Source organism: Notothenia rossii, assembly GCF_949606895.1.
Source record: "Notothenia rossii genome assembly, chromosome: 5".
NCBI lineage: Eukaryota > Metazoa > Chordata > Actinopteri > Perciformes > Nototheniidae > Notothenia > Notothenia rossii.
In genome coordinates this window covers 69,371,814-69,383,890 of record NC_136903.1, presented here as the reverse complement: position 1 = coordinate 69,383,890, position 12,077 = coordinate 69,371,814, and the positions used below count along the sequence as shown (strand labels likewise).

The window sequence follows — 12,077 nt, the reverse complement described above, 5'->3', positions numbered from 1 at the left end:
TTGTTAGCTTGACAATGGTTCTTCGTTCCCAGGGTTCCGTGAGAGCCGTTTGCCCCACCCCACCTCTTCAACGCTATCTATCTCAATGTTCAATCCTCAGAGAGAAAAGGGGGCAAAAATAATTCAGAGTAACACCGCAAAGAAACGATTCTGCTCTCCCCGGCCGGTCCACCGGAGTCGACGCGGCCTCTCGGCGGTTAAAGGTAAACGTCTTGGACAGTGACTGAGAGCACCGCGGTGTGTTCATGTATCATGCACATGTAACCATAATCTGCCGTACGGATTCAAAGGGAATACACAAACCTGAGACTTGACAGCGGGCTGTACCTGCGCCAAACGGGGAAATAACGGAGGCTTTTTTCCACCAGTATCACCTGGATATCGCGTTATATTCAAGGACATCCGACTGCCAAAAACCAATCGCCTTTGCTTCCCGATGTGAGGAGAAATACAAATTAACGTGACAGAGAGAAAAAGGACGAAGAAGGGGCCTCTTTTCTTCTGGGGTCTGGTCAAACCCTCCGAAAAAAAAGCAAAGCACCAGCATCTGTGGACGGGGAGAGGAAATCATTTCGGCTAAAAACAAGATATTATTGATAACAACCCTCCCAGCTCCCAAAAAAAACGTTGTATTCCTGACGAGTTGTGATAGAGAAAGAAGCCCCGGTGTAGCCTGATGATTCACATGCCGTCATTTTAAGAGGAAATATTTATTTTTTATTTGTTTCCCACCCGCCCTCTGATGTGCTTTGGTTAGTTGGATTGCAAACAACATTTGCAAAAATACTCATTTTAAATCATAGAGATAAATAGTGTTGTGTGTGGAAAAGGATTGAATGGCAGTGCGAGATATCTGCCGAAGATGGGCTCCAGAGGAGACATTTGCTAAGAAATCTAAACATATACGTTGAAAACAGCTATAAGGAAACCGGACCACCGACGTTCATGCATGTACATTACAGGGCTGGAAAATTCACATCCACTCTCTCATATCAATGTTGATGACTTCATTGCTGATTTACAGTGAAAAACACAGGAATCAAGCGACTGAGAGGGCGGCATCGTTGCTCTGCTGCTTTTTATATGTAGTGATCTCCTGCCAGTAAATAGCCACATCCATCGGATACATATTGTGTCAAAGCCTGGTGGGGCTCATCGCCTACTACCTAACATCTTCTTTCATCTGGCAACATAAATGTCACCCATTTTGAGCCAGGTGTTTCTCTGTTGGGCCAGTCTAGGAATTTAGGATTGATTGATTTTCTCCTGATCAACACCCTCCCTCCTTCCTCCCTTCCTACACCTACCTACCAAAACACCCACCCTGCCTCCCCCTGAACCTATCACTGGTTTTTTTTGGGAAGATGGGCTGTCTTGGCAATAGTAAGACTGAAGACCAACGAAATGAGGAGAAGGCACAGAGGGAAGCCAACAAAAAGATAGAGAAGCAGCTCCAAAAAGACAAACAGATATACCGAGGCACTCACCGGCTACTACTATTAGGTAGGTTTTCTAAAATGTCATCATTATTGCATATGTGTCTGTTCAATATTTGTCGCATTTTGTACCCAATTGTTGCACCCACACAGAAGAAAACACCTGTTTAAATACAAATGTAACCATGTAAATAGAAAAACATGTTTCACAGGCTATGACACTATATGATGCAATGACATGATGTCTCTACACTAGGTTTTTACATTGTCTTGACACAGGACAGTTGAAAAGCAGGCCTGTCTGGTGCATTCATGGCTTCTCATGGAGAATCATTATAGAACATGTGAGAGATCGTGGACAGACACAGTATTTGTGTAAAGGCAGCATGGAGGTCACACTAATAAACATTTTTAGATATACTGGACAGCACATGGCAAAATGTGTGTTAGTGTATATTCACCTTGAGTCATTAAGGTCTATACTTAGGCTCCATTTTTGGTGCTGTTTGTCACACTCCATGCTCACCTTTTCGCATAATCCTCTCCTCACTAGCTATTCTGAAAATGGATATTCTAATCAGTCGTTAAAAAAGTGGACTATTTTTTATTTGATGATGCTATTTCTGGCTTTATCATCCAGGCCTCCATGTCATCATGATACAGTCTGAACCTCAAGGCCAGGGCTAGTATCCTGCCAAGCCTCTTTCAGTACGGAGAACAAATTAGGATTACTATTAGGATTACTAGCTTCCCTTTAAACACTGTCCTGCTCTTTCTAATCTGAAATGGATCGTTGATTTGTACACTTGCTCTCGGGCTCTAAATGGCAGGCCTGCAGCCTAGTTCCTTGTTTCCAGGAGATGTTATGGCCTGGCTTCTTTCAATTTAAGTTTGTTAGGACAATGTGTTTTCCATTGTGAACATGCATGTCCGTATTTTATAATGCCATCATTTTAGAAAATTACATCTTCTCTATTCTTAAAATGATTTATTAGGGCTCGATGAGATCTTACTTCTCCTCAATAAAACAAATTAAAATAGAGCTAATGTATCTCTGATTAGTCCTGAATGCAGAGGTGACGAAGATCCTTTACCTCCATAAGAGTACCGATACAACATTGTTCAATTAACCTCTAATGTCTAAGTGAAAGTGTAGACTTACTGTCACCAAAATGTTCTTAAAGTGGCAGTAGACAACTCTCCCTCACAGCAACGAGACACAACCAATAAGCTTTATGATGTTAGATGATGCCACCAAACTGCAAACAGAATTACATAGTGAGAGCGAGGCTTATAAGCAACCAAACTAGACAAAGAAGGACTCATTAACGTATAGATATGACATTGTGCAAAACACATTTACCCTGTAATAAGATAAAGCAAAAAAATATGCCTATTTCCACTATAAGGTTTTTGTTTTAAATCCCACTTTGAGAAATGTGACATCCACGCACTGCTAAAAAAGTTGGGAACTAGTTGTTTAATATTCACCAATGTCTTGTATTTCATAAGCTTACCATGTTCAACCTTTATCTGAAGAGTATCTGCAGCATACACTTTCACAAATCTGGTGATACGCTTCAAACAATCATCTAGTTTCAGATGGATCTCCATTATTGATGTTTTAGTTTGGGCCCTTTGAAGGAGCTTGTTCATCTCTTGATAAACATCTCTGACTTATTTTCCTTTCTTTCTGCTTTCAGGGGCCGGTGAATCCGGGAAAAGCACGATAGTCAAACAGATGCGAATATTGCACGTCAATGGCTTCAATGCAGAGTAAGTGGTCTCCCCCCATGTTTTATTTGTGACACATATATTTCAATGTTAAACTAGTTAATTATTGGGGGTGATTGGGTGACTCAGACATACTTGTTGCCCAAATACCTTGATAAAGTGATGATGTTTTGGGTATCTTGCATTGACAAGTGATAGGAAGGTTGATAGGTACTGAAATGGACCTGCATGCAAAGTTAGTTTAGAGCTTGGTTCCCAACAAGGTGGAAAATTATCTCTTTGTTAATTGTAATTAATTGTAATCGACATCTGGACAAAGCATAACAACAACATGAATTTTAAAAGCAATTACTGGAAAATAATGTATTATTTTCAATGAATTGCCAGTATTTTTGATAATTGATGAATATCTTTAGGTATTCATCAAGAGTGTGTATCAGGAAATATTCTCTGGTTGCAGCTTCTCAAATGTGAGGATTCACTGTTCTCAGTTGCTTTCTATTATATCTATTTAGCTGAAATCTCAGTAAATAAAATTGTCGGTAAAAAAAGCCCAAGATATTTATGATGAAATTATGATGGTCTTTTTTTTTTAATGAATTTCCAATATTATGTAGACTAAATGACTATTTGAGAAAATAATAATAATAAGTATCACCGTTGTTGAAAATGTTCATGTTCTGTACTGATTGTCGAACATATACACATTTTAAAGTATTTTATATGAAACTTTTAAAAGTGCTATCAGTTGTCAGTACAACAAAGAAAAATATAAATACTTTCCTGCGATATAAACAAGCAACTTTTATCCTCAGACAGAGAGAATAAAAGTACATTTCCTCTTATCGTTTAACGGGACATTGATATAGATTTCTACTATAAGAAAAGTTGCCAACTTTAGCCTCTTTTGGTGGAGCTCACTCGTAGCACCAGAGGTTTTTTATATATTTATCCTTCATTCATGGAAACATTACCCTGGGCTTTTTAAAGCCGCCCTGTTTTGTGAATTTCCTAAAACTCAATCCCTAGTTGATGCAATGGAAACAATTGTCACATTTTTCTAATCTTAATAATCGCTTTCCTAGAAAGGGTTTTTTGGGTATGAGCATCATCATGTGATTATTTTTGGTTCATCGCGAACACATGCTCCTGACAGACGCTCTCCTATAATGATCCCCCCCTCCCCCCGGTTTACAGTAGCTCCGGGGGTTTTGTTTCTCTCTTTGGGCCGGAGTAGTTCCCCAGGCCAGGTTTCCCCTCCCAGTCCCAGTGCAAGGTGCTGGGAGGATGAGGAAGATGAGGAGGGGGAGATAAATGGGAGGGATGAGGGTGAGAACGGCAGTGTGAGGAATGTAGTCTTACTCTCTCTCCGTCAGTCTGAGAAAAGCAACAAGGAGCCAAGGGAAGCTCCATGAATCCACTCTTCCAAAGTTCAAACTTCTCCTTGAGGGAATAATCAGATTCTAATCAGTTCTTAGCCATTTTCTTCCAAAATCAAACATTTTAAGGAGGTATCACTGGTTCCCCTGACTTAAGAACGTTTTACAGTGTAGCCAGAACAAACTAAAATGGCACAAGGAGAGCACAGACGTTTTGATCGGCTGTAAAAAGGTATCAGTTCTCTCACACTACAACTTCTGCCAAGTTTCATTCAAATCGGACCAGTAGTTTTCCCATAATGTTGGTAACAAACCAACAAACATACAGTCATTATAAGTTTAATATATAACATTTTATAAGTACATCATTGTACATGCTAAAAACCAGAACACCAAGTTTTAATTTATCTGTGCATTTCTATTTATTGTGAGAAAAATACAAAAAAATATATATAATAGGGTTTCCGGTAACAATTCATTTAATTATTGGTGAATCTACTGTTTATTGTATTTACTTATTAATCACTTGGTTTATCAAATATGGAAGAGGCCCTTCATAGTTTCCTGGATCACAAGGTGACATCCGCAGGCAATTATTATCAAAAATATTTTCTATTTAAATTTCGATAAACCAACAAAACCTTTGTCTGAAAAGGTTATTTTTTAAAGAGTTTATCCCAAAACAATACAGAACAATTATCAGATTGATAAGTGAATTCCTTCCATCACAGGTTTTCCACCGTGGGTTATTTTTGTATCTGATTCTGATTATAACGACCAGAGCAAAGTCATATATATTAGATAAAGGAGTTGCTTTCTGTGAAACTGGACTTTTAAGCTCTGTCGAATGACAGATTTTCTGTTGCATTTAGATTATTATATTATGATTATTGATAATTCTGATATTTTAAAGTTTTAAATGTCTTCTGTAATTAAAGCACCACTAGTAATTACAGAAATATATGTTAAATGTTTTTATTTTATGGTACTTTGCTATTAATACGGAGATGTCCAACTCTGTAATTATCCTCCAATAATAATTTACAGTAAAAAAGGAACAATATAAAAGAAGGGTTTAAAATATACAACAATAAATGGACAACAACATATCATTGTATTTGCTAAAGCTTTGGATCATACTTTGTGCTCATAGTAAATTGTAGTTAATATTAGACTTCAAAACACCTCAAATGTCCCCTTAAAGTCCATGTTTTCCTCCACCCCCCCACTCTGTTTCATAAATGCTGTTCTCGTTTGGTATCAGATAAAAATATGATTTTTCCTGAACAGATCCATATTAGTGACTGAAATAATATATACCTAGTAACCATTGATAATAATATGTTTAATTAGAATTGATCAAAGTCATGAAGTGTGTTGACTGTTAACATTGAATCACGTTGAATAAAGTTGAAACATTCTTTCAATTTATGCTTTTGTATAAATAAAACAAATGTCTTCGTTCTTCACAGGGAGAAAAAACAGAAAATCCATGATATTAAAAACAACATTAAAGAAGCTATAGAGGTAAGTCATTGATCTTTTGATTCCTTTTAAATGATATGTACAAATATCTTTAAAAAGTATGAAACAAGACTGAGCGCTGAGACAAAAAAGTTAATTCCTGGGGTTCACAATGTACTCTGAGTCATAATAAACCATTGTATTAAGTTTGGTTCTTTTTCTCTCCATTCAGACGATCATTGCTGCCATGATCACGCTCACACCGCCATGCAAGTTAGCCTGTCCTGCAAACCAGTCCCGAATCGAGTATGTCATGCACCAAGTCAACCGGAAGGATTTTGAGTTTCCTTCAGTAAGTTCCACTTGACCTCCTTGGGATCTACCCACTCTGACTTCTGTACTAGTTTGTCTTTCACATTTTACACTAAAAACCTTGTTAGTCTAATGTCATCTGGATGGCCTTGCACAGGTTGTGATATCACATTATTAAATCTTATCAGTATCAGAGGCAGTATTTGGAAACCATTTTGATAATTAACAACAAGAACAAATTATTTATGTATTATCAAAAAATGCCAAAGCTTTCATCACTGATATTAAAATATTACATGTGTTGGTTTTTGGACTATTCATTAGTCATTTAAATATGTATTCATGTGCTCTTGGAAATTGTGATATGCATTTTTCGCTTCATTTTTAAACAGTAAACAGTACAAATAATTACATTATTTAATAATAGAAATGATAGATGAGTTGCATCCTCTAGTTAAAAGGTTAAGAATCAAGACTTTACACAGAGGCAAATCTTAATCCCAGCCTGATTTGTCTGCATATTGTCCCTGCAAGATATCAAGCTGATAATGCAAATCAGCTTTCATTTCTATGTTTGGTTTTTCATAAATATTTAGGTCTATGTGTCATAGCTGCTATTAAGGTCACATAAGGCCTGCCGAGCAGGTCCCGGGCGGGGGGTGCGGCAGGTGCCTCCCCTGGCAGCAGCGTGTGTTTGCGCAGTGATTCACTCATTAGCAGGTGTGCTTACGCTGGGGAGGCTGTCGATTGAATGAGCCTCTCACCTGAGAGATCCACGCCTCCCATTAACACTGATTGTCTGTAATAATAACTCTAAGTGTGTCCAGAGGGACCTGTCCCCCAGGAGCACAGAGGCTCAGAGGAGGTCCCGCCTGAGCCTCTTAGAAACACGTAAATATGGTTAAAAAAAAAAGGCCATAACTGGGTATGAGGAACCTTAAAGTTAAGATGAAACCATCATTTATACACCCTTTGATAAACAGAAAAATAATCTGTGGCAAATGTGATTATTCATTAAATAGTTAAGTCATTTTCAAGCAACAATTGCTGAAAAGTCCCGAAATATAGGAAAAGTTCTTCTGCTTTTCTCTGCTTCGTATCATTTAAAAAACAGTTTTGACTTGATGGACTACTGGTCCAACAAAACAGGGTCATTAAATAACTCATGTTGTACTTAATGAAATGTTGATGAACAAAGTAATTGAGAAAAGAATCAGCAGATTAATCGAGAAGGATTAAAGATCATACGTGTTCTGTCTATAACCAGCATTCAGAGAAACACGATTGATCAAACTGATGATTTATTTAAAATCAAGATCAAAGGTTTTTTTTTATAGTAGCTTTATTGATTACCAGGAAATCTCTTTCAAGTCATAAAACAATTGTACATCTAAAGGAAGAACACTGCGTCTCTCCCTGTGTTTTTCCACCACGATAGCCTCAGTGTTTAAACTGGTTGTTTCCATGGCGTGGAATTGTTTTCAGCAGCTGACTTTCCAGGGAAGAGAGAGTGTATTTGTGTGTAAGCAAAATAAAGTCTCCTGATATTGTCTTTGTTACTTGGTTCACGGCTCATTTATTATGCGGGCCTAACTCAAGCTGACCCTTTCTCCAGGCTGTCAGTCAGTCCCTCATTGAAGAGGGGGAGCCCAGGATCACACTTTGATCTGATTGTTTTTCATGTAGGGGTGTGGAGGGTGCACAATGATAGCTGGTTACTTAAAGTAATGTTTTATGAAGTTCCCAGAAGGCTTTCTATTCTGTCCATTGAAGTGAATGAGTGGTTGTTCAGGAAGGAGAATACAGTAGAACACTTTTATAGGCTCTCCTCCTCCTCCCCCTCCCCCCCTCGTCTGGCCTTAGGGCCCACTGGAAACCAGTTGGACTGGTTGAATCTGCCTTCAGCAGAGGAGGAAGAGAGGGAGAGAAAATAAGCACAAAGCCTGGATTGGATATCCAAAGTCTTGATTTCCTTTGGAGCTTTGTTTCGAATCAGTAATCCTGGTAGTTATTATTCTCAAAAAACGTAACACAAATGTTTTTCTACTCAAATGTTTATAATGAAAGGGATTAGCCTGGGACAAGTCATTGTAGACAAGTTCATTGTATTTACTTTCAAATGTGCCTTGCATGGCTTTACCATTTTAATGACACCCTCTGTTCTTACAAGTCCTCAATTTCTATTAGGATAAACTACAAATAACTGTTCAGCAGGAAAAAAGGAGAACAACAGCAACATGAACGCACAGACATGAAGGAGATGTTGTATGAACAGAGACGCGTAGTTTTGGACGCACTTTAAATGCATAACATTGGTCAAAAAGACTTAAAGTCCAGAAATATTTTAAATCACAAAAAAGAACAAATCACATACACCGCAATGTGTAACTTTTTGCTTACAATATAAGTGATATGATACCTCGAATATGTCTCCTGGTAGATTGCTACATTTGTTCTTTTTATGAATCCCATTTCATAGAAAGTAAACCATAATTCTGCAGGTTGTCTTTAAAGCACAGGATCTCAAAGTAGGTCTACACTTCCGAACATTTACTTTTCTTAAAGTCCTCACAGAGCTGCACAACCACCATGAGAGGCATCGTGACATTTCTTTTCTCCTTTTCTCTGAGTTGTACCATGACTACATGTGGATTGGTAAACACAAAGAGTAACTGATGGAAAATTGTCTAAATGTATATTATATGTTTTCTGATCTCATACAAGAAAGCTTGAACCAGCAAAAGTTGAGCAAATGTCTTTAATAACTTGTGAACTTCAGCTCTCAATGGAACTGAAACAATAAATCCCATACTCCATTAGTCAATCTATATAAAAATGGCATTGCATTAAAGCTGTTTACCATTTACTACTTATCAGCTTCTAGTCTTTAAATGAACCAGGAAAGCTTTTGTAGTATTGGTACTCTTTGTTTTTGGCTAGAATCGGATATTTATCTCGAATGAAAAAGGAAATAAGGACATCAAAAAGAACACAGATGGGAACTACACGGTTTACTTGTTTATAAGCCCATTGATCAGCTTGCATTTCCTTAACATGAAAGCTATGTCAGTAAACCAAACTCTTTGTACCTCTTGTATTTTACCCTCTAAATGCAAATGAATCATTAATATTCATGTACTAATATCTGATCCAATGTCAGCCATCTTCTTCCCCGAACTCCTTTGTATCCCTCAGTGCTGTGGTGTTCAGCAGAACCTGCCTACTCTCAGTTACACTAAGTATTTTTTAAGACTCTACAGTGAGAATGACACATAATGGCTTATTTGTGCCTGAGCGTGTTGTATGTGGCCCACTGCAGATCGTAGTGAGGAGATAGGCCCCTGTGTGGTGACAGCCGAGCCTTGTGTCCGTACAAAGCTCTCCATTTCTTCATGAACTCTCTGAACCTTTCTGTTTCCTGCCTCTGTCAGAGCCCGCTCATCTGCTGCTCCTCCTCGAGCCGGCCTTCAACTACGCACTAATCCAGGGAGAATCTCTGCCTCCCTACATCCGTCCCTAAACGTTTTTAGAGAGTCGGACGGGAAATACTGTTTTAAACCATAGACATATATATCCAATTATTCCACATCCTTTTCCTAAATTACCGTCACTAATTATGTACTGCATCCAATATAGGTTACGTCAGATCATCCACGACGTTTTAACACTTTTGGTCTTTTTCCTATTTTTCTTATTGATTAATCTTGTAACCTTTTTTTCTCTTCAAAATATTAGAAAATACTGACAAATGCCTTCTTCTTAGTTTCCACAGCCCAATGTGACTTATTTAATAGAAATATTTGTTTTCCCCTGATAGTAAATAAGACAAATACATTCGGTTTTCTGTCATTTAGGTCAAATAAAAGCATTCATTCTTCACATTTGAGAAAGTTGAACAAGATGATGTTTGGCATTTTTGTGTTTACAAAAACAAATCAAAAGATTATTAATTATCTAGATCCTTTCTAAATAATTTTCTGTTTTTCAAATAAACCCTCTGGAAATGACATTGTGCACTTTTTAGAAAACAATTTACGTGACGTGCCAAGTAGCGCTCCACTACATCTCTACTAGTGGTATAGAGAAACATTAAAGACTTGCTCTATCCGATTCTTGTTCTGGTCACTCTTTTCTTTTAGATCTTTTTATGATTTCACATCTTTATTTCAGGGATGCTAAACCGAGGGTCTGACTCACAGTTATTTGTAGATGTGGTATGTCGTTAATCCAGACCCCTCTTTCTCTTTCCAGGAGTTTTATGACCATGCAAAGTTCCTCTGGCAGGACGAGGGTGTGCGGTTCTGCTGGGATAGGTCTAACGAATATCAACTCATCGACTGCGCTCAGTAGTAAGTCTCTATGTTTTCAAATATCTCCTGTTATATCCCTTTGTTTTACTTCCAGACATACTGTGCAGTCACACATGAATATAAATGAAGGACGACACAAAGACATGCTTCATTTTTCTCTCTGTGACTCTTTACACTTATACTGACATTGTGGGACATTCGGTTGTTTTGGTATGTGGTCACTTTGAGTGCAAACGTGTGTCTGTTCTTACTAGTGCGTTACAGCTTAGTGGATAAACTACAGTGTGCGATGTGGCTCGTTTTATGGCACCGTGTAGTGCTGGTGATGGCAAGACGTCCACAACTATTGGATGGATTGCCATGGAGTTTGCACACAGGATCTTCTTATCGGATTTATTGAAAATAAAACAAATATAGTTTATCACCAGATTTATCTTTTTAACGTGGAGTCAGCAACTCTGGAGAAAGATATTTAAACTCAACACCCAAACAAGTACCCGCCTCCTAATTTACCCTCTCCTCCCACTGCCTTTGTCTTCATTCATCTTTGGTCTTTCCGTTGTTCTGTACGTGAGCATGAACGCCTCTTGTTGCTAATTGACTGCATTGCTGTCGTGTGTCTCAGTCCGATCCACTTCTTTGTTTCACATTTATAGAGTCAGGGCCATATCAAAACATCAGATTTCTTTTCAGCACACAGAGAGAATTTTTTCTTGATTAGTTTACTCTCCCTTTTGCTTTGTTGCATTCTGCTTGAGCAGTTGCAAAAGTGTACTCTAGACTTTTCCGTTAGGTTGCAGTCTGTTTAGCAGTATGGCCAAACACCTAAGACACCGACCTGGTGGTTTGCGTGTCTTTGGTGATTTCGTCCTCGCCCTGCTGACCCTTGTCAATGTGGTTTTGTTGTGTGTATTGAAATTATTTGTCACAAAGGCTGAGATATGATATTTTTTCCCAAAACATCTTCAGCGCTCTGAATCTCCCTTGGCCCTGTTCTCCCTTCCCGGTTTCCAAACTCTTCCTTTCTGGTATTTTTTTCTTATCCGCCTTTTGATCTCCGTCAGGCCTGCCTCTGCTATAAGGCATGCAGTGGTCACATGGAGCCAGAGCTCTTGGAGGGCGGAGTTTCGCCCACTCTCTCTCTTGTGTACAGTGCATGTTTGAGGTAGATGTGTTTTTATTATGTCACTTTATGCATTGGTGGAAGAAGTTCTCTGACCCCTTATAAGTACCCTTATCTATGACAACTCAAAGTCTGTATTTGAAAGTACATACATTTTTCCAGCAAAATGTATTAAAAGTCCATATTCTGCAGGAAAATGTGAGTACCATGTTATTAGAGTATGATATTATAATAATGGTCTATACATTTTTTTGTAACATGACATTGGTAGCTGATCACGGCAGTTAGTTTGAATTACTTTATGTAAAGTTAGGAAGTT

At 38.2% G+C, this 12,077-nt stretch overlaps 1 protein-coding gene across 2 annotated transcripts in view; it reads left to right on the top strand.

Moving 5' to 3' along the window:
- The window catches only part of LOC307040678 (guanine nucleotide-binding protein G(s) subunit alpha-like), a 30,291-nt gene continuing 18,214 nt past the window's right edge, over positions 1-12,077 (top strand). The window contains exons 1-6 of one of the 2 annotated variants that reach the window (XM_079683742.1): positions 1-203; positions 1,365-1,503; positions 3,140-3,212; positions 6,022-6,076; positions 6,246-6,365; positions 10,577-10,674. In XM_079683742.1, coding sequence (XP_079539868.1) covers positions 1,365-1,503; positions 3,140-3,212; positions 6,022-6,076; positions 6,246-6,365; positions 10,577-10,674 — 485 coding nt within the window. In that variant the 5' untranslated portion in view covers positions 1-203. Of the gene's footprint in view, positions 1,504-3,139; positions 3,213-6,021; positions 6,077-6,245; positions 6,366-10,576; positions 10,675-12,077 lie in introns of both variants that reach the window. The other variant, XM_079683741.1, reaches the window with a different exon arrangement.